The 24,194-nt window shown below is 35.1% G+C and overlaps 1 protein-coding gene across 1 annotated transcript; it reads right to left on the reverse strand.

The window, feature by feature from the left end:
- Window positions 1-21,303: 21,303 nt before the first annotated feature.
- On the reverse strand, window positions 21,304-23,537 carry LOC139855456 (small nuclear ribonucleoprotein SmD1a-like). The gene is made up of 4 exons (XM_071844682.1): window positions 23,454-23,537; window positions 23,248-23,324; window positions 21,766-21,957; window positions 21,304-21,532 (listed from the first exon to the last, which is right to left on the reverse strand). The coding sequence occupies exons 1-4, from the start codon at window positions 23,465-23,467 to the stop codon at window positions 21,471-21,473; spliced, it is 345 nt and encodes a 114-aa protein (XP_071700783.1). The 5' UTR covers window positions 23,468-23,537; the 3' UTR covers window positions 21,304-21,470.
- Window positions 23,538-24,194: the final 657 nt, after the last annotated feature.

A 24,194-nucleotide genomic window follows, 5' to 3' on the forward strand; every position in this document is an offset into this window, starting at 1 on the left:
ACCTACCCAATCATAAGTAAATAGGTTAAATTTGCCACTTCTGTATTTAGAATGCCAAGTTTGTCAAAATCATATTGATGTTTTCATCAGGAGCCTCGATTGGAGTACTCCGAACCAAGAGTACGCCCATACCGTCTTGCTGCCCACCTGGCATCAGCTTTTGCTATTTACTGACCGCTCTTTCTGTTGTCATGCCGGAACCTCCAACTGAATCAGTAGCTTGGGTCAAAGTGGCTGCAAAAGTCGAGAAACAGTGGGGATGGCTGCTCTTCAGGTATTTACATACGGCAGACCTGAGAGATGGCAATTTTGACCCATTCTATTAAAAATGACTCATTTCTGGCTGTATTCATCCGTTAGCGGGTTAAACAGAAACCCGATAGCTTATTATCGTCTTGAAAAGTTCTATTTCATTTCATGCAACAGAAACATATCATTTCATTTTGACGTGAACAGGAATAGTAATGACCCACCTGTTTTGCCATTTCTACTACCTCAGTGAATTATGTGTTAGAGTATGGAGACATTTCAACACTTTTTCAAATGGTATTTGGCGAAAGTCTACTCATCCGAAGTATGTGTTGAGCGTGCGTGTCCCAAATGGTATTTGGCGGTAATCGAAGGTGGTTTAATGTTCTTGGTTAATTCATTGATATGATTGGAGTTTTGTTCAAAGTCTCCAAGTGGGAGATTTGTTAGAATATGGAGACATTTATACAAAACGAGAAAAAAAAAATGTTTCAAACACTTGCACGGATTTTGCAGATTTCGGTAAGCGTGAAACAGAGAAAAACAGATCAAAAACAGAGCAAGTTGATTGTGCGCGGTGATGGTGCGCGGCGCGCTCCCTGCGCGCACTAGAGAAGTTTTGATCAGAAGGCTTGCTCGAAGTATGGGAGTGTGCACGGCGCGCACGTTTGCTGGCAGCAGCTGGCAACCTTTTTCATGTGGGATCCGATTTTGTTTGATTCTCCTTTTGCTTTAGGTGCAAAGTGGATACTTTACACCTTGAATTGAGGCTGTGATCATACTAATTCAAGGGTGTAAAGCTAGTTAGTTGGCAAACATGATAATTACTTGTCATGATGAAGATTCCTTGCTAGTTTCTTAAGTGTTCTTGTTTCTCCTATAAATTGAGCTCATTGTATCTCATTGTAATACACCACTCTCAAATATTCAGTAAATAAACGATCTCTAGTTGGTCCGTGGACTAAAGCAATCACAACGATTGCATATAACCACGTTATATCTTGTGTCGATTTACTTTTTCGCATTTATATTCTTTCGTTCATTAAGTGGGTGAGTGATCTTGAAGAATCACTTGCGTTGTTTGGGTCCTAATATCCTAACAACTGGTATCAGAGCACAAGGTTTCGTTAAGGGAACGATGGCGGAAGATGGGAAGTTTAGAATCGACCGATTTGATGGGAGAGACTTTGGCTTTTGGAAGATGCAAATTGAAGATTACTTGTATCAAAAGAAGCTACACCAACCCTTGTTAGAGACCAAGCCCGAAAGCATGAACGATGCCGATTGGACGCTTTTAGATCGTCAAGCTTTGGGTGCTATTCGTCTTTCACTTGCTAAGAACGTTGCATACAACGTTGTGAATGAGAAGACGACGTTTGCTTGCTTGAAAGCACTCTCTAACATGTATGAGAAACCTACAGCTGCAAATAAGGTATTTCTCATGCGTCAATTGTTTAATACTAAAATGAAGGAAGGTACGAGTGCAACGGATCATATCAATGAATTTAATAATATCGTTTCAAGACTTGAATCGGTAGAGATTAAGTTTGATGATGAACTAAAAGCACTTATCTTGCTTTCATCATTACCGGAAAGTTGGTCGGGTACGGTTACCGCGGTTAGTAGCTCTACGGGAACTACTAAGCTAGCGTTTGAAGGAATAAGGGACTTGATTCTTGGTGAAGATACTCGTAGGAGAAATTCGGGGGAATCGACATCCGGTTCTTTGTTAAGTACCGACAACCGGGGTAGAAAATTTGAACGCGGTGAGAAGAAGGGTAGGAAGAAGTCTAAGAAGAGGTATCCTGAAATGTCCCGTTCTTATTGATTAAAAACGTTCCATATTAATTGATTTCGTTGCGAGGTTTTGACCTCTATATGAGACGTTTTTCAAAGACTGCATTCATTTTTAAACAAACCATAACCTTTATTTCATCAATAAAGGTTTAAAAAGCTTTACGTAGATTATCAAATAATGATAATCTAATATATCCTGTTTACACACGACCATTACATAATGGTTTACAATACAAATATGTTACAACAAAATAAGTTTCTTGAATGCAGTTTTTACACAATATCATACAAGCATGGACTCCAAATCTTGTCCTTATTTAAGTATGCGACAGCGGAAGCTCTTAATAATCACCTGAGAATAAACATGCTTAAAATGTCAACAAAAATGTTGGTGAGTTATAGGTTTAACCTATATATATCAAATCGTAACAATAGACCACAAGATTTCATATTTCAATACACATCCCATACATAGAGATAAAAATCATTCATATGGTGAACACCTGGTAACCGACAATAACAAGATGCATATATAAGAATATCCCCATCATTCCGGGACACCCTTCGGATATGATATAAATTTCGAAGTACTAAAGCATCCGGTACTTTGGATGGGGTTTGTTAGGCCCAATAGATCTATCTTTAGGATTCGCGTCAATTAGGGTGTCTGTTCCCTAATTCTTAGATTACCAGACTTAATAAAAAGGGGCATATTCGATTTCGGTAATTCAACCATAGAATGTAGTTTCACGTACTTGTGTCTATTTTGTAAATCATTTATAAAACCTGCATGTATTCTCATCCCAAAAATATTAGATTTTAAAAGTGGGACTATAACTCACTTTCACAGATTTTTACTTCGTCGGGAAGTAAGACTTGGCCACTGGTTGATTCACGAACCTATAACAATATATACATATATATCAAAGTATGTTCAAAATATATTTACAACACTTTTAATATATTTTGATGTTTTAAGTTTATTAAGTCAGCTGTCCTCGTTAGTAACCTACAACTAGTTGTCCACAGTTAGATGTACAGAAATAAATCGATAAATATTATCTTGAATCAATCCACGACCCAGTGTATACGTATCTCAGTATTGATCACAACTCAAACTATATATATTTTGGAATCAACCTCAACCCTGTATAGCTAACTCCAACATTCACATATAGAGTGTCTATGGTTGTTCCGAAATATATATAGATGTGTCGACATGATAGGTCGAAACATTGTATACGTGTCTATGGTATCTCAAGATTACATAATATATAATACAAGTTGATTAAGTTATGGTTGGAATAGATTTGTTACCAATTTTCACGTAGCTAAAATGAGAAAAATTATCCAATCTTGTTTTACCCATAACTTCTTCATTTTAAATTCGTTTTGAGTGAATAAAATTGCTATGATTTCATATTGAACTCTATTTTATGAATCTAAACAGAAAAAGTATAGGTTTATTGTCGGAAAAATAAGTTACAAGTCGTTTTTGTAAAGGTAGTCATTTCAGTCGAAAGAACGACGTCTAGATGACCATTTTAGAAAACATACTTCCACTTTGAGTTTAACCATAATTTTTGGATATAGTTTCATGTTCATAATAAAAATCATTTTCTCAGAATAAAAACTTTTAAATCAAAGTTTATCATAGTTTTTAATTAACTAACCCAAAACAGCCCGCGGTGTTACTACGACGGCGTAAATCCGGTTTTACGGTGTTTTTCGTGTTTCCAGGTTTTAAATCATTAAGTTAGCATATCATATAGATATAGAACATGTGTTTAGTTGATTTTAAAAGTCAAGTTAGAAGGATTAACTTTTGTTTGCGAACAAGTTTAGAATTAACTAAACTATGTTCTAGTGATTACAAGTTTAAACCTTCGAATAAGATAGCTTTATATGTATGAATCGAATGATGTTATGAACATCATTACTACCTTAAGTTCCTTGGATGAACCTACTGGAAAAGAGAAAAATGGATCTAGCTTCAATGGATCCTTGGATGGCTCAAAGTTCTTGAAGCAAAATCATGACACGAAAACAAGTTCAAGTAAGATCATCACTTGAAATAAGATTGTTATAGTTATAGAAATTGAACCAAAGTTTGAATATGATTATTACCTTGTATTAGAATGATAACCTACTGTAAGAAACAAAGATTTCTTGAGGTTGGATGATCACCTTACAAGATTGGAAGTGAGCTAGCAAACTTGAAAGTATTCTTGATTTTATGAAACTAGAACTTTTGGAATTTATGAAGAACACTTAGAACTTGAAGATAGAACTTGAGAGAGTTCAATTAGATGAAGAAAATTGAAGAATGAAAGTGTTTGTAGGTGTTTTTGGTCGTTGGTGTATGGATTAGATATAAAGGATATGTAATTTTGTTTTCATGTAAATAAGTCATGAATGATTACTCATATTTTTGTAATCTTATGAGATATTTCATGCTAGTTGCCAAATGATGGTTCCCACATGTGTTAGGTGACTCACATGGGCTGCTAAGAGCTGATCATTGGAGTGTATATACCAATAGTACATACATCTAAAAGCTGTGTATTGTACGAGTACGAATACGGGTGCATACGAGTAGAATTGTTGATGAAACTGAACGAGAATGTAATTGTAAGCATTTTTGTTAAGTAGAAGTATTTTGATAAGTGTATTGAAGTCTTTCAAAAGTGTATAAATACATATTAAAACACTACATGTATATACATTTTAACTGAGTCGTTAAGTCATCGTTAGTCGTTACATGTAAGTGTTGTTTTGAAACCTTTAGGTTAACGATCTTGTTAAATGTTGTTAACCCAATGTTTATAATAACAAAAGAGATTTTAAATTATTATATTATCATGATATTATGATGTACGAATATCTCTTAATATGATATATATACATTAAATGTCGTTACAACGATAAACGTTACATATATGTCTCGTTTCAAAATCATTAAGTTAGTAGTCTTGTTTTTACATATGTAGTTCATTGTTAATATAATTAATGATATGTTTACTTATCATAATATCATGTTAACTATATATATAACCATATATATGTCATCATATAGTTTTTTTACAAGTTTTAACGTTCGTGAATCACCGGTCAACTTGGGTGGTCAATTGTCTATATGAAACCTATTTCAATTAATCAAGTCTTAACAAGTTTGATTGCTTAACATGTTGGAAACATTTAATCATGTAAACATCAATCTCAATTAATATATATAAACATGGAAAAGTTCGGGTCACTACAGTACCTACCCGTTAAATAAATTTCGTCCCGAAATTTTAAGCTGTTGAAGGTGTTGACGAATCTTCTGGAAATAGATGCGGGTATTTCTTCTTCATCTGATCTTCACGCTCCCAGGTGAACTCGGGTCCTCTACGAGCATTCCATCGAACCTTAACAATTGGTATCTTGTTTTGCTTAAGTCTTTTAACCTCACGATCCATTATTTCGACGGGTTCTTCGATGAATTGGAGTTTTTCGTTGATTTGGATTTCATCTAACGGAATAGTGAGATCTTCTTTAGCAAAACATTTCTTTAAATTCGAGACGTGGAAAGTGTTATGTACAGCCGCGAGTTGTTGAGGTAACTCTAGTCGGTAAGCTACTGGTCCGACACGATCAATAATCTTGAATGGTCCAATATACCTTGGATTTAATTTCCCTCGTTTACCAAATCGAACAACGCCTTTCCAAGGTGCAACTTTAAGCATGACCATCTCTCCAATTTCAAATTCTATATCTTTTCTTTTAATGTCAGCGTAGCTCTTTTGTCGACTTTTGGCGGTTTTCAACCGTTGTTGAATTTGGATGATCTTCTCAGTAGTTTCTTGTATAATCTCCGGACCCGTAATCTGTCTATCCCCCACTTCACTCCAACAAATCGGAGACCTGCACTTTCTACCATAAAGTGCTTCAAACGGCGCCATCTCAATGCTTGAATGGTAGCTGTTGTTGTAGGAAAATTCTGCTAACGGTAGATGTCGATCCCAACTGTTTCCGAAATCAATAACACATGCTCGTAGCATGTCTTCAAGCGTTTGTATCGTCCTTTCGCTCTGCCCATCAGTTTGTGGATGATAGGCAGTACTCATGTCTAGACGAGTTCCTAATGCTTGCTGTAATGTCTGCCAGAATCTTGAAATAAATCTGCCATCCCTATCAGAGATAATAGAGATTGGTATTCCATGTCTGGAGACGACTTCCTTCAAATACAGTCGTGCTAACTTCTCCATCTTGTCATCTTCTCTTATTGGTAGGAAGTGTGCTGATTTGGTGAGACGATCAACTATTACCCAAATAGTATCAAAACCACTTGCAGTCCTTGGCAATTTAGTGATGAAATCCATGGTAATGTTTTCCCATTTCCATTCCGGGATTTCGGGTTGTTGAAGTAGACCTGATGGTTTCTGATGCTCAGCTTTGACCTTAGAACACGTCAAACATTCTCCTACGTATTTAGCAACATCGGCTTTCATACCCGGCCACCAAAAATGTTTCTTGAGATCCTTGTACATCTTCCCCGTTCCAGGATGTATTGAGTATCTGGTTTTATGAGCTTCTCTAAGTACCATTTCTCTCATATCTCCAAATTTTGGTACCCAAATCCTTTCAGCCCTATACCGGGTTCCGTCTTCCCGAATATTAAGATGTTTCTCCGATCCTTTGGGTATTTCATCCTTTAAATTTCCCTCTTTTAAAACTCCTTGTTGCGCCTCCTTTATTTGAGTAGTAATGTTATTATGAATCATTATATTCATAGATTTTACTCGAATGGGTTCTCTATCCTTCCTGCTCAAGGCATCGGCTACCACATTTGCCTTCCCCGGGTGGTAACGAATCTCAAAATCGTAATCATTCAATAATTCAATCCACCTACGCTGCCTCATATTCAGTTGTTTCTGATTAAATATGTGTTGAAGACTTTTGTGGTCGGTATATATAATACTTTTGACCCCATATAAGTAGTGCCTCCAAGTCTTTAATGCAAAAACAACCACGCCTAATTCCAAATCATGCGTCGTATAATTTTGTTCGTGAATCTTCAATTGTCTAGACGCATAAGCAATCACCTTCGTTCGTTGCATTAATACACAACCGAGACCTTGCTTTGATGCGTCACAATAAATCACAAAATCATCATTCCCTTCAGGCAATGACAATATAGGTGCCGTAGTTAGCTTTTTCTTCAATAACTGAAACGCTTTCTCTTGTTCATCATTCCATTCAAATTTCTTCCCTTTATGCGTTAATGCAGTCAAGGGTTTTGCTATTCTGGAAAAGTCTTGGATGAACCTTCTGTAGTAACCAGCTAGTCCTAAAAACTGGCGTATGTGTTTCGGAGTTTTCGGGGTTTCCCACTTTTCAACAGTTTCTATCTTTGCCGGATCCACCTTAATACCTTCTTTGTTCACTATGTGACCGAGGAATTGAACTTCTTCCAACCAAAATGCACACTTTGAAAACTTTGCGTACAATTCTTCCTTCCTCAATACTTTTAACACTTTTCTCAAATGTTCACCGTGTTCTTGGTCATTCTTTGAGTAAATAAGTATGTCATCAATGAAAACAATGACAAACTTGTCAAGGTATGGTCCACACACTCGGTTCATAAGGTCCATGAACATAGCTGGTGCATTAGTTAAACCAAACGGCATGACCATAAACTCGTAATGACCGTAACGTGTTCTGAAAGCAGTCTTTGGAATATCATCTTCTTTCACCCGCATTTGATGATACCCGGAACGTAAGTCAATCTTTGAATAAACAGACGAGCCTTGTAGTTGATCAAATAAGTCGTCGATTCTCGGTAGTGGGTAGCGGTTCTTGATGGTAAGTTTGTTCAACTCTCGGTAGTCGATACACAACCTGAATGTACCATCTTTCTTCTTGACAAACAAAACAGGAGCTCCCCACGGTGATGTGCTTGGTCGAATGAAACCACGCTCTAAAAGTTCTTGTAATTGGCTTTGCAGTTCTTTCATCTCGCTGGGTGCGAGTCTGTAAGGAGCACGAGCTATTGGTGCAGCTCCTGGTACAAGATCTATTTGAAATTCAACGGATCGATGTGGGGGTAATCCCGGTAATTCTTTCGGAAATACATCGGGAAATTCTTTTGCAATGGGAACATCATTGATGTTCTTTTCTTCAGTTTGTACTTTCTCGACGTGTGCTAGAACAGCATAGCAACCTTTTCTTATTAGTTTTTGTGCCTTCAAATTACTAATAAGATGTAGCTTCGTGTTGCCCTTTTCTCCGTACACCATTAAGGGTTTTCCTTTTTCTTGTATAATGCGAATTGCATTTTTGTAACAAACGATCTCCGCTTTCACTTCTTTCAACCAGTCCATACCGATTATCACATCAAAACTCCCTAACTCTACTGGTATCAAATCAATCTTAAATGTTTCGCTAACCAGTTTAATTTCTCGATTCCGACATATATTATCTGCTGAAATTAATTTACCATTTGCTAATTCGAGTAAAAATTTACTATCCAAAGGCGTCAATGGACAACTTAATTTAGCACAAAAATCTCTACTCATATAGCTTCTATCCGCACCCGAATCAAATAAAACGTAAGCAGATTTATTGTCAATAAGAAACGTACCCGTAACAAGCTCCGGGTCTTCCTGTGCCTCTACCGCATTAATATTGAAAACTCTTCCACGGCCTTGTCCATTCGTGTTCTCCTGGTTCGGGCAATTTCTAATAATGTGGCCTGGTTTTCCACATTTATAACAAACTACATTGGCATAACTTGCTCCGACACTACTTGCTCCGCCATTACTCGTTCCGACACCATTTGTTCCTTTCGTTCTATTAACCCCTGGTCCGTAGACCTCACACTTCGCCGCGCTATGACCATTTCTTTTACACTTGTTGCAAAATTTGGTGCAGAACCCCGAGTGATTCTTTTCACACCTTTGGCATAGTTGCTTCTGATTGTTGTTGTTGTTGCGGTTATTATTGTTGTTGGGATGATTGTTGTAGTTGCTGTTGTTGTTGTTGTTGTTGTTGTTGTTGGGCCGTTTGTTGTAGTTGCGATTGATGTTGCGATTGTTGGGATAATTGTTGCGATTATTGTTGTAATTGCTGTTGTTGTTGTATTGGTGATTCTTATCACCGTTTTCCTCCCACTTTCTTTTGACTTGCTTCACATTGGCCTCTTCAGCAGTCTGTTCTTTAATTCTTTCTTCAATCTGGTTCACTAGTTTGTGAGCCATTCTACATGCCTGTTGTATGGAGGCGGGCTCGTGTGAACTTATATCTTCTTGGATTCTTTCCGGTAATCCTTTCACAAACGCGTCGATCTTCTCTTCCTCATCTTCGAATGCTCCCGGACACAATAGGCACAATTCTGTGAATCGTCTTTCGTACGTGGTAATATCAAATCCTTGGGTTCGTAACCCTCTAAGTTCTGTCTTGAGCTTATTGACCTCGGTTCTGGGACGGTACTTCTCGTTCATCAAGTGCTTGAATGCTGACCACGGTAGTGCGTACGCATCATCTTGTCCCACTTGCTCTAGATAGGTATTCCACCATGTTAACGCAGAACCTGTGAAGGTATGCGTAGCGTACTTCACTTTGTCCTCTTCAGTACACTTACTTATGGCAAACACCGATTCAACCTTCTCGGTCCACCGTTTCAATCCGATCGGTCCTTCGGTTCCATCAAATTCCAAAGGTTTGCAGGCAGTGAATTCTTTGTAGGTGCATCCTACACGATTTCCTGTACTGCTAGATCCAAGGTTATTGTTGGTATGTAGCGCAGCCTGTACTGCGGCTATGTTTGAAGCTAGAAAAGTACGGAATTCCTCTTCATTCATATTCACGGTGTGTCGAGTAGTCGGTGCCATTTCCTTCAAAATAGTTAAATGGAACAAGTTAATCATACAGAATATTAAGAGTAGTTAATAGTATTTCGTAGCATAATATGAACTCATTTATAAAAGCTTTTTCTTCATATTAGCGTTTTATAAGTTTAAATTCGGGTAGTACCTACCCGTTAAGTTCATACTTAGTAGCTAATATACAATTCAACTACTACAATTCTATATGAAAAACTGATTATAATAATATTTCGCGTTCAAACTTTTATACAATATTTTACAAACTTACAATACCGCTTATTTTACATAAAGCATGAAATATAGCACACAATAACTTTGATACAAGATAGTTGTGAAGACAATTCTAGCTAGTACACAAGTCGTTCAGCAAAGGCAATAAATACACGTAATTCATACGTCCAGAAACAAGTCATGCATTCTGGTTTTACTAGGACTACTTCCCATCCTTGGTCTTGTGCAACATAACCGTTATGGCCGTTGATAAGACAGCGTGTTGTAACGTCATCAAAGGGACGAGGGTTACGTAATGTCCAACAGTCCCGTAATAATCTAAAAACCTCATTTCTTACCCCAATTACCGACTCCGTCACTTGTGGAAACGTTTTGTTTAATAGTTGTAGCCCGATGTTCTTGTTCTCACTTTGGTGAGAAGCGAACATTACTAATCCGTAAGCATAACATGCTTCTTTATGTTGCATGTTAGCCGCTTTTTCTAAATCACGAAGTCCAATATTCGGATATATTGAGTCAAAATAATTTCTTAACCCGTTGCGTAAAATAGCATTTGGGTTCCCCGCAATATATGCGTCAAAGTAAACACATCGTAACTTATGGGTTTCCCAATGTGATATCCCCCATCTTTCAAACGAAAGTCTCTTATAAACCAAGACATTCTTGGAACGTTCTTCGAATGTCTTACAAACTGATCTCGCCTTAAATAGTTGTGCCGAAGAATTCTGGCCGACTCTAGACAAGATTTCATCAATCATGTCTCCGGGTAGGTCTCTTAAAATATTGGGTTGTCTATCCATTTTGTGTTTTTAAACTGTAAAATAGACAAGAGTTAGTTTCATAAAAAAATACTTATTAATACAAGCAATTTTTACATATATCATAAAGCATAAGAACACTATATTACATATATTACACCACACGAATACAACTATCTTATTCCGACTCGCTCGTTTCTTCTTCTTCGGTTTTGGTTCATTTTGCCAAGTTTCTAGGGATATATGATGTTCCCCTAATACGAGTCGTCGTTGTCCACATTGGTTTAGAAAAACCTGGTGGTTTAGAGGTTCCCGGGTCATTGTTACAACTTAAGGACTTCGGGGGTTGACGATACATATAAAGTTCATCGGGGTTGGAATTAGATTTCTCTATTTTTATGCCCTTTCCCTTATTATTTTCTTTTGCCTTTTTAAATTCAGTTGGGGTAATTTCTATAACATCATCGGAATTCTCGTCGGAATCCGATTCATCGGAGAATTGGTAATCCTCCCAATATTTTGCTTCCTTGGCGGAAACACCATTGACCATAATTAACTTTGGTCTATTGGTTGAGGATTTTCTTTTACTTAACCGTTTTATTATTTCCCCCACCGGTTCTATTTCTTCATCCGGTTCCGATTCTTCTTCCGGTTCCGATTCTTCTTCCGGTTCCGACTCTTCTTCCGGTTCCTCTTCGGGAACTTGTGAATCAGTCCACAAATCATTCCAATTTACATTTGACTCTTCATTATTATTAGGTGAGTCAATGGGACTTGTTCTAGAGGTAGACATCTATCACATAATATCAAACACGTTAAGAGATTAATATATCACATAATATTCATATGTTAAAAATATATAGTTTCCAACAAAAATGTTAAGCAATCATTTTTAAAGAAAACACGGTCGAAGTCCAGACTCACTAATGCATCCTAACAAACTCGATAAGACACACTAATGCAAATTTTCTGGTTCTCTAAGACCAACGCTCGGATACCAACTGAAATGTCCCGTTCTTATTGATTAAAAACGTTCCATATTAATTGATTTCGTTGCGAGGTTTTGACCTCTATATGAGACGTTTTTCAAAGACTGCATTCATTTTTAAACAAACCATAACCTTTATTTCATCAATAAAGGTTTAAAAAGCTTTACGTAGATTATCAAATAATGATAATCTAATATATCCTGTTTACACACGACCATTACATAATGGTTTACAATACAAATATGTTACAACAAAATAAGTTTCTTGAATGCAGTTTTTACACAATATCATACAAGCATGGACTCCAAATCTTGTCCTTATTTAAGTATGCGACAGCGGAAGCTCTTAATAATCACCTGAGAATAAACATGCTTAAAATGTCAACAAAAATGTTGGTGAGTTATAGTCCCACTTTTAAAATCTAATATTTTTGGGATGACAATACATGCAGGTTTTATAAATGATTTACAAAATAGACACAAGTACGTGAAACTACATTCTATGGTTGAATTATCGAAATCGAATATGCCCCTTTTTATTAAGTCTGGTAATCTAAGAATTAGGGAACAGACACCCTAATTGACGCGAATCCTAAAGATAGATCTATTGGGCCTAACAAACCCCATCCAAAGTACCGGATGCTTTAGTACTTCGAAATTTATATCATATCCGAAGGGTGTCCCGGAATGATGGGGATATTCTTATATATGCATCTTGTTATTGTCGGTTACCAGGTGTTCACCATATGAATGATTTTTATCTCTATGTATGGGATGTGTATTGAAATATGAAATCTTGTGGTCTATTGTTACGATTTGATATATATAGGTTAAACCTATAACTCACCAACATTTTTGTTGACGTTTAAAGCATGTTTATTCTCATGTGAATATTAAGAGCTTCCGCTGTTGCATACTAAAATAAGGACAAGATTTGGAGTCCATGTTTGTATGATATTGTGTAAAAACTGCATTCAAGAAACTGATTTCGATGTAACATATTTGTATTGTAAACCATTATGTAATGGTCGTGTGTAAACAGGATATTTTAGATTATCATTATTTGATAATCTACGTAAAGCTTTTTAAACCTTTATTTATGAAATAAAGGTTATGGTTTGTTTTAAAAATGAATGCAGTCTTTGAAAAACGTCTCATATAGAGGTCAAAACCTCGCAACGAAATCAATTAATATGGAACGTTTTTAATCAATAAGAACGGGACATTTCATATCCATCGAAAGATAGAAGTGAAGTTACTTGTTGGGGTTGCAATCAAAAGGTGAAAGGACCCGTTCATATACATTATAAACGATTCACAATAGTTGATTACATTGCGAGGTATTTGACCTCTATATGATACATTTTACAAACATTGCATTTGTTTTTAAAAGACAAACTTTCTTTACATCGAAAATTGACAGGCATGCATACCATTTCATAATATCCACTATCCAACTATAAATTGATTTAATAATAATCTTTGATGAACTCAATGACTCGAATGCAACGTTCTTCGAAATATGCTATGAAAGACTCCAAGTAATATCTTTAAAATGAGCAAATGCACAGCGGAAGATTTCTTTAACACCTGAGAATAAACATGCTTTAAAGTGTCAACCAAAAGGTTGGTGAGTTCATTAGTTTATCATAATCATTTATTTTCATCATTTTAATAGACCACAAGAATTTCATTTTCAGTTCTCATAAATATGCGTCCCATGCATAGAGACAAAAATAATCATTCATATGGTGAACACCTGGTAACCGACATTAACTAGATACATATAAGAATATCCCCTATCATTCCGGGATCCTCCTTCGAAAATGATATAAATTTCGAAGTACTAAAGCATCCAGTACTTTGGATGGGGTTTGTTAGGCGCAATATATCTATCTTTAGGATTCGCGTCAATTAGGGTGTCTGTTCCCTAATTCTTAGATTACCAGACTTAATAAAAAGGGGCATATTCGATTTCGATAATTCAACCATAGAATGTAGTTTCACGTACTTGTGTCTATTTCGTAAAACATTTATAAAAGTTGCGCATGTATTCTCAGCCCAAAAATATAAAGGGTAAAAAGGCAAATGAAACTCACCATACTGTATTTCGTAGTAAAAATACATATAACGTCATTGAACAAGTGCAAGGTTGGCCTCGGATTCACGAACCTAAATTAATTATATATATTTATATGTTGGTCAATATTTGTCTAACAAATTAGGTCAAGTCATAGTGTACCACAATCCTAATGCTCGAGACTAATATGCAAAAGTCAACAAAAGTAAATTTGATTCAAAATAATTTCCAAAAATCTATACATGATTAATATATAGTTTAAATATCGTCGTTTTATATTTTTAAATATTTTTAAAAGATTTATTAGAGTAAATAATATAATTTATTTATTAATAAATAAAATTTTATATTAAATTTATATAATAAAATATACTTTTATATATATTAAGCAATAAAATTTATAGGGTTCATTTAATATCATAAAGATAATATGATAGGTATTATTAAAGTAAGTTATTACACGTAGTAAAATATGTTTGTATCACATATTTATTTGATAAAATAATATCTATAATGATAGTAAGTAAAAGTTGTATTATTTTGTAATAATAATTATTATTATAAAAATATCAATATTTATAATTACTAATATGACATTATGATAAAACGATAATTCTAATTATGATAACTTTAATATTTACGATAATTTTTAATATTATCTTTAAAATAATAATTCTATTTAAAATAATAATAATAATAATATTTTATAGTAACAATGACATTTCTATTAAAATGATAATTTTTGTTAAAATGATAGTTTTAATACTAACGATACTTTTAATAATAATAGTAATGATAAAAATAATAAGAACGATAATTTTATCTAAATTAATATCTTATAATATTTTAATTTCATCATGATACTCTTACTCATTATTTCCTAATCGTTTCGTTTAATAGCTTTTAATCGTCTTTTATATCGTGTTCATAATAATGATAATAATAGTAATCAAAATATTTAGGTGTTACAATTATTTGTTTTAATTACACTAATATTAATAATGATAGTTACTATAATATTATTAACGATAATACTAATAATTATCTTAATGATAATATAGTAATAATAATAATAACAATAACAATAACTATTTTTAAATAATGATATATATATATATATTAATAATGATGATAATAATAATAATACTAATAATAATAATAATAATAATAATAATAATAATAATAATAATAATAATAATAATTGGATAATAATAATAATAATACTAATTATAACTTTAACGATAATAACGATAGTAATAAAAAAAACAATTTTTAATGATAAATCCCTTTTATTGATAAAGATAATAATAATGATAATAATAAGATAAAACTAGAACGACGATAAAAACGACGATAATAATAATCATTTTTAATAAAAATATCGAAAATTCAATTGATTATAACTTCTAATCCGTTCATCGAAACCATTCGATATCTAAAGGAAAAGTTCTTAATTTTTCGCTAGCTTTCCAAGGACATGCGTATCTTATACCTTATCTCAACCGCAAGTGTAACTAATTCAAGATTCAACCTAACCTGTCTAAGGGCAATATCAAAAGTACAAGCATGCATAATCCTAAATACTCGAGCACTAGTCAGGGATACACTATTAGTATGTAAAAGTTAAATTATGAGTACTCACGTATCAATATTGAGATTTAATATTGCAGGAAAGGTACGTAGACGTAACGGAAATGATAAACACTATATTGACCTCGCGAGCATACCCATGAACCATACTCAATCACCTCCATAGCTATAACCCATAATTTCCTTAATCCTATCCTACTCGAAAAACAATTTCGAAATCACTCGGACAACACTCCGTCGTAATATTTTATGTATACTAATAATATCTTGAAATAATACGAAGTAAATATATATATGTAAATCGATTGAGAGAGTTTAGAGAAAAATATTTTCAAGTTTCTATGAAATAATGAAACCTATTGAATTCTATTTATAATAGATTTTTGAATTATTAAAGTGAATTATTAAAGTATGAATTATTAAAGTGAATTATTAAAGTATGAATTATTAAAGTGAATTATTAAAGTATAAATTATTAAAGTATGAATTATTAAAGTGAATTATTAAAGTTAAAGTAAAGTAAAAATAAAGTAAAGGTAAAGTTTAAGTATAGTAAAAGTATAAAACTATGTACGTATTATACGCATATAAATATATATAATATTAATTTAAATCGTTATATATATTTAATAAAATAAAATATAAATATCGTTATCTTTATCATACTAGTTAAGTAATGAGTTGTCAAAAGTGGTTCTAGATATTTATAAAAGTTATATACGTTTTAATAATAAAGTTTTTTTTAAACTGAAAACGTTTTTGTACGTTTGAAACTAAATAGATCAATCGAGTCTTTATGAGATTCAATCTTCCACTATCCTTTGTCTAGTTCTCAATGATTGACAATTTGTTCTTATTTATAAATTACTTTACCATTTTCCGAATATTGTTAAAATGGAAAGATTTCTCAAATCAACGTGGGCCTTTCAACAGAGACTTGTAATCATAATTTAATATATCTGATAATTCAATCATTTGATCTTATCTTCTAATTCCATTGATAAACATTTTGAAACAGATACAATCATATAAAGTATTTAATCTAATATTTTATTTACGTTTCAAGTTATAATATATATACACATATACATATATAATCATATTCGTTTAATGGTTCGTGAATCGTTGGAACTTGGTCGAGGTTTAATGAATGTATGAACATAGTTTAAAATTCTTGAAATTTAACTTAACAAATATTGCTTATTGTATCGGAAACATATAAAGATTAAAGTTTAAATTTGGTTGGAAATTTCCGGTTTGTCACAAAAGGGGCATTTTCAAAGGAATTGCAAAAATGGTTCCACGAAAGGTGTAAACTTGGCCGAAGGGGAAAGTGATGATGCACTTTTGTGTAGTGTTGAAAATTCTATGGAGTCTTGGATTTTGGATTCGGGAGCTTCGTTTCATGCTACTCATATCAAAAGCATGATGAAGAATTTTCGTTCATACCAAGGCAATGTGAGATTGGCGGACAACAAGCAACTCAATATAGAGGGCATTGGAGATGTTGTTTTGAAGACTACTCTTGGTTCTAATTAGACTTTGAAGAACGTAAGGTACATTCCTAAATTGAAAAGGAAACTTATTTCGGTTGGTCAATTAGATGATGAAGGTAACGCGGTTAGTTTTGAAAACCGCCAATGGAAGGTGGTTAAGGGTAGTAGTATTGTGGCTCGTGGGCATAAAAGGGGAACACTTTATATGGTTGAAGTGTTTGATGAAGACACGGTGGTTGCTACGGTTAATGTTTAGTCCGAATCAACTCTATGGCACCGAAGACTCGGGCATATAAGTGAGAAGGGTATGAAGATGCTTGTTTCGAGTGGGAGGATTCCGGATTTGAAGAAAGTAGAACTTGGGTTTTGCGAACCATGTGTTTATGGGAAGCAAAAGAAGGTGACTTTTGGGAAATCGGGGAATGCACCTAAGTTAGAGAAATTGGAGCTCGTTCATACGGATGTGTTTGGTCCAACCAATGTAGAATCACATGGAGGTTCTCGCTATTATGTCACCTTCATTGACGACTCCACTCGAAAGGTATGGGTTTATTTTCTTAAAGCTAAATCCGATGTATTTAATACTTTTGTGAAGTGGAAAGCTATGGTAGAAAATGAGACTAACTTGAAGGTTAAGTGCTTGAAGTCGGATAATGGAGGAGAATATGGTAGTCTCGAGTTTAAGGACCATTGTGCAAAGCTCGGTATTAGAATGTTGAAAACGGTACCGGAGACACCGCAACACAATGGGGTCGCCGAACGTATGAATCGTACGTTAAATGAAAGGGCTAAGAGTATGAGACTACATGCCGGTTTGCCTAAAATGTTTTGGGCGGATGCGGTCAATACGGCGGCTTATTTGATAAATAGGGGACCCTCAACACCGTTAGGTTTCCGAATTCCCGAGGAAGAATGGCAAGGCAAGAAGGTGAGTTATGGTCACCTTAGGATCTTTGGGTGTAATGCATATGTGAAGACCAAAGATGCGGATAAATACAAGCTTGAAGCTAAGTCAAAGAAGTGTATTTTCGTAGGCTACGGGTCGGATGAAATGGGCTATCGTTGTTGGGACAAATAAACTAGAAAAGTAATTCGTTCGCGAGATGTTACTTTTGATGAAGATTCGGTCTATGGTAAACCGGAAACGGGGAGTCCTAAACCGAGTCAAGTTACTTTTGACGATGTTTCTATTGATGATCTTGCAGGTTCTAGTGGGAGTTTGGGAAACAATGAATTGCCAAATAACGGTGAGGCGTAGGAAAATGCTAATGATGGGGATGATTCGGAAAGCGGTGATGATTCCGAACATAGTGCGAGCTCTAGTGATGAGGAGGACACAAATGAAACCGGTCCAACCATTCCGGTTACTCCTACACCAAGACGCTCGACTAGAGTGCCCAAACCTAATCTTAGGTATTCTCCATCAGCAAACTACTTGCTCTATACCGAGAATGGTGAACCCGAAAGTTACTTTGAGGCAAGGAAAGCAAAAGAATTAATACAATGGGAGCTTGCCATGAAAAAAGAGATGGGTCACTTGAGAAGAATAAAACTTGGTCACTAGTGAAGTTACCTCATGATAAAAGGGCGTTGCAAAACAAATGGGTGTATCGAATCAAGAATGAGTCGGATGGCAAGAAAAGGTACAAGGCTCGTTTGGTAGTCAAAGGCTTTCAACAAAAGGAAGGGGTTGACTACAAAGAGATATTTTCACCGGTAGTTAAAATGACTACTATCCGTTTGGTACTTTCTATAGTCGCATCCAACGACTTACATCTTGAGCAACTAGATGTAAAAACTGCATTCTTACATGGTGATCTTGTTGAAGAGATCTACATGAGGCAACCCGAGGGCTTTGAGGTAAACGGTAAAGAGAAGTGGATTTGTAAGCTAAATAAAAGTTTGTATGGATTGAAGCAAGCACCTCGGCAATGGTACTTGAAGTTTGACGAGTTTATGAAGAAGATTGGTTTCTTAAGATGTGAAGCGGATCACTGTTGCTACTTGAAGAAATTCAAGTCTTCTTACATAATCTTATTGTTGTATGTTGATGACATGTTGCTTGCAGGTTCAAACATGTCCGAAATTAACAAGTTGAAGGGATTACTTTCCCGAGAATTCGAGATGAAAGATCTTGGCGGTGCTAGGCAAATACTTGGTATGAGTATTGTGCGCGATCGTGTAAAGGGTACTCTATACTTGTCTCAATCCAAATATATTGAGAAAGTAGTAGAGAGGTTCAACATGGAAGATTCAAAGGCTCGTTCTATGCCTTTGGGAAGCACCTTAAAGTTATCGAAAAGTCAATCACCAAAAACGGAAAGAGACAAGAAGGATATGGAAAAGGTTCCATATGCATCGGCCGTGGGTAGTATTATGTATGCCATGGTTTGTACAAGACCCGATATTGCTCAAGCAGTGGGAGTTGTAAGTCGTTATATGTCTAATCCTGGGAAAGAGCATTGGGAAGCGGTCAAATGGTTGCTTCGTTATTTGAAAGGTACTTCTAATATGGGATTGTGTTTCTCCAAAAACAATCTCATACTTAGAGGTTATGCGGATGCTAATTTGGGTGGATGTGATGATTCGGGGAAAAGCACTACGGGTTATGTTTTCACAATGGGGAAGACGGCGATTAGTTGGTTATCTCGATTGCAAAAGAGTGTTGCTTTGTCAACCACCGAAGCCGAATACATGGCTATTGCGGAAGCTTCTAAAGAGCTAGTGTGGTTGAAGAACTTCTTAGGCGAGTTGGGTAAAAGACAAGACTATTGCGTCTTGTATTGTGATAATCAAAGTGCGGTTCATCTTGGGAAGAATCCGGTGTTTCATAGTCGAACGAAACACATCAAGATAAGATATCATTTTATTCGACAACATATAAATGATGGCACTTTATTCTTGGAGAAAATCCTTGGTACGAAGAATCCTGCCGATATGTTTACTAAGGTGGTTACAACGGAGAAATTGAGGTTTTGCATTACCTCAATTGGTCTTCTCATGAATTGATGAGAGAAGACCCCAACTAGAGATGTGAATGGTGTTACAAGTTTAACAAGTAGTATTGAAGACCTTTTATCGAAAGTCTACTCATCCGAAGTATGTGTTGAGCGTGCGTGTCCCAAATGGTATTTGGCGGTAATCGAAGGTGGTTTAATGTTCTTGGTTAATTCATTGATATGATTGGAGTTTTGTTCAAAGTCTCCAAGTGGGAGATTTGTTAGAATATGGAGACATTTATACAAAACGAGAAAAAAAAAATGTTTCAAACACTTGCACGGATTTTGCAGATTTCGGTAAGCGTGAAACAGAGAAAAACAGATCAAAAACAGAGCAAGTTGATTGTGAGCGGTGATGGTGCGCGGCGCGCTCCCTGCGCGCACCAGAGAAGTTTTGATCAGAAGGCTTGCTCGAAGTTTGGGAGTGTGCACGGCGCGCACGTTTAAGTGTGCACGGCGCGCACGTTTGCTGGCAGCAGCTGGCAACCTTTTTTCATGTGGGATCCGATTTTGTTTGATTCTCCTTTTGCTTTAGGTGCAAAGTGGATACTTTACACCTTGAATTGAGGCTGTGATCATGCTAATTCAAGGGTGTAAAGCTAGTTAGTTGGCAAACATGATAATTACTTGTCATGATGAAGATTCCTTGCTAGTTTCTTAAGTGTTCTTGTTTCTCCTATAAATGGAGCTCATTGTATCTCATTGTAATACACCACTCTCAAATATTCAGTAAATAAACGATCTCTAGTTGGTCCGTGGACTAAAGCAATCACAACGATTGCATATAACCACGTTATATCTTGTGTCGATTTACTTTTTCGCATTTATATTCTTTCGTTCATTAAGTGGGTGAGTGATCTTGAAGAATCACTTGCGTTGTTTGGGTCCTAATATCCTAACATTATGTTGAGTAATTTTAGATATTATTGCAGGTAACCCCTGGGCATATCAACTCTTTTATCTTATGTACCAGTTTCAATTGGTACCGCACGCCAAGCTGGCGCCTTGACCCTTTTGACTTTTATAGCTATAAAAACACGTTAGATCGGGTCAAAATGACCCCGTTGGCTACATATTAAAAACACAATTTCATCCCTGCCATGAAGTATCCACTCATGGGAGATGATCGCAACGGGTGGTTTAGTCCCCTCGGGTGATCCCAATCGCTGTTCAAAAAAAATAAAGAGGGTACACAACATAAGTGACATCCGTTAATACAAGAAAAAAAACAGATGAAACCATTTGAAAATTGGGGCGTTCATACAAGAACACTTTAAAAATCCTAAATTCAATCATCTTACTAGTAAATCTTTGCCAAACCGAATGCAAGAAATTGTTTGATACAGTTCCACATAAAAAATTACACCATCAACATAGCCAAGTACTAGCACATAGCATGAGAATAATAACATGACTAACGGCCACGCCCACGTCCACGGCCCCGCCCTCGTCCCCTTCCACGGCCCACAGCTCGCCCTGCATCAGAGGTGAAAAGATAAACCATTAATAAACAAGATAGAACACAAGTGCAACTGTTATAGCTATAGGTGCCAACTCCAACCCATTATGGAAATTTTAAGTTTCATTTGATCTCTAACGGGACTATAAACGATTTTACAAGAGATGAAAACTACAATCAAGACTTTCCACCTCCAGTTGTAGCATGTATAAGATATAAACTTCAAAAAAAAAAAAAAAAAAAAAACTACCTGCAGTTGGCTTCTTGGGCTTGACTCTAGGTGTCTCTTCCACTAGCAAGGTCTCCAGATTCAAGCTGTCGGGAAGTATATAGTAACGAATATTATTGCCTCTTATGCTCAAATGATCAAGGGTTACAGGATTTTTCCCTTTCAGTGTCAACTTCACCGTCTTCAAGTGCGTATTCATGCTGATATCAACACCTGCACGATACAAAAGCAAACAGGTCAGAGTAACTTCACGGATAAACTTGCTTTACATATAGACATTGATAAAATAAGAAATCAACACCCATTTGGATCATGTTAGTCGAGGAAGAATTACAAAACTCTAAAAGGGTTGAACAAGCACCCCATATGATGTCTCGTAAAGCTACAGGTTTAGAAAATCTATAACACAAATGTCAGACATGAGACAATTATCTACCCTTTTCTATTAAAATCAATCCGCAGAAAACATCAATAATACATAATCGAAACTATGTCCCTGTTTAAAGGACAATATGTCGGTCCTAAATTTCGGAATAGGAAACTAAAGAAAAACAGCAGATCTCCCTTCTGCTTAGGATTAGAGGGTCTCCTACTGAATAACTAAAACTATTACTTTCCTTGTACAATTCTTCAATTTCTTCATGACAGATTTTTTATTCCCTATACGGGTAAGAAAGGAAAACAGTAACATGTTTGAAGTCGTTGTTGATAAACTTTTTTTTTTGAAGGGTTGCAACTTACAACAATATACCTCCAGGCGATATTTTATAAACTAATTGAACGACAGAAACTGTTGTAGACGCAATCCAATACAAAGCATTTCAGATTATTCAAAAGAATGATTTGAGAACCTATTGATTATTAAAGCTGTGGATCATTCGGACCTTTCAGTTCATACACACCTAATCAGACCAAGTACGCAACCTTACCAAAATATAACCATATAGCCTATAGGTAAAGTTTAAGTGTACACACAAACACATAAAAATAAAAAATTAAGATTATAAGCAGAACAACCACGGAGTTTTCTAGACGACGATTTTATTTAAATGGAACTGAGATTAATAAACATTTAAAGAAAGGTGGTCAAGTCTAAAAGTTTGGCTAGCAATACATTTCCTTCCAAAGTCATCCCTTACAAAATCAATGATTCGTTAACTACAGTCTACAACGCAAAGATTTACTTTTGCATCTGCGTAAGAAGATGGACTGTTTGCAACGAAAAACCGAACCCCAAATATTCAGATAGTCATCAACTCAATCTACATAATATTGAGCCCAGTGTAGAGATGGCTTTATTTACTACTAAATTAAGTGCCTCGCTAATGAAATGAAATAAAAAGCTTAAATGTGCTTTAAACTACCACAAATCACAATTCACAACGCAAACAGTACCTTTACATAAGGTGCATTATAGGGTTTTGCAAAATCCTAAACCCTAATTACTCAATAGCTGAATAATTCAATTGAAGCTAATACAATTGAAAACAGTATAAGAGTTACCTGTGATGGTTCCATGTACAACTGTTCCGTTTTTGAGCTCTATCGAGACTGTTTCGTTGTTCAACTTCATCAAAAACCTAATTATAATATTATTTACACAAAAATAGGTGTAACCGTCATCAGGATGATTTCAACTTTACAATACAAAATTAAGGAAACTAGCAATATAAAACTAATAATCGATTATTGTTAAGTAAAACGCACACCTGACGAGCTTCATTGTTGGAATCGCAAAAAGAGATTAAGCTTAAGCTTAGTAGCTAGGGTTCCAAAAAATGTCCAGTTCTTTTTGTGGAGCGGGAGATCTAAAACACAGTTTTGTCCATTCGAAAGAGCTAATGGGCCTATATTTTCCGCACTACTTGATGGGCTAAAGATTGGGCTTTTTTGGGGCTGATCAATACATAAGAAGCAAGTTTTGAGACTTTAATCTATATCTATATACTTACTTATATAAAAAAGAGATTTTTTTATCCTAATTGTCAACACTACCATATTAATAGGGAATGAGGACAAGTGAAATTTACACTTATCAAAACCTCAAATTTTGTGATTATAATTAAGCTATAATTAACAAGTTCATTAATAACAAACTTAACTCAAAATAAGATTAATAGATTTTTTTATCCTAATTGTCAACACTACCATATTAATAGGGAATGAGGACAAGTGGAATTTACACTTGTTAAAACCTCAAATTTTGTGATTATAATTAAGCTATAATTAACAAGTTCATTAATAACAAGCTTTACTCAAAATAAGATTAATAAAATCAATCGTTAAAATATATATTAATTATGAGAACGTGTATATCCTATTAGTTTTGAAAAAAAAAACTTATCACTTCCCTAAAAAATAGTTTAAATTGTCCACCTTCATTTTTTGGTAGAATAGTTGCAGCAACAAAATTTTTATACAAACTGCAAGCTTACTCATTAATATAATCG

This window comes from Rutidosis leptorrhynchoides, chromosome 6 (genome assembly GCF_046630445.1).
Source record: "Rutidosis leptorrhynchoides isolate AG116_Rl617_1_P2 chromosome 6, CSIRO_AGI_Rlap_v1, whole genome shotgun sequence".
Classification (NCBI taxonomy): Eukaryota; Viridiplantae; Streptophyta; class Magnoliopsida; order Asterales; family Asteraceae; genus Rutidosis; species Rutidosis leptorrhynchoides.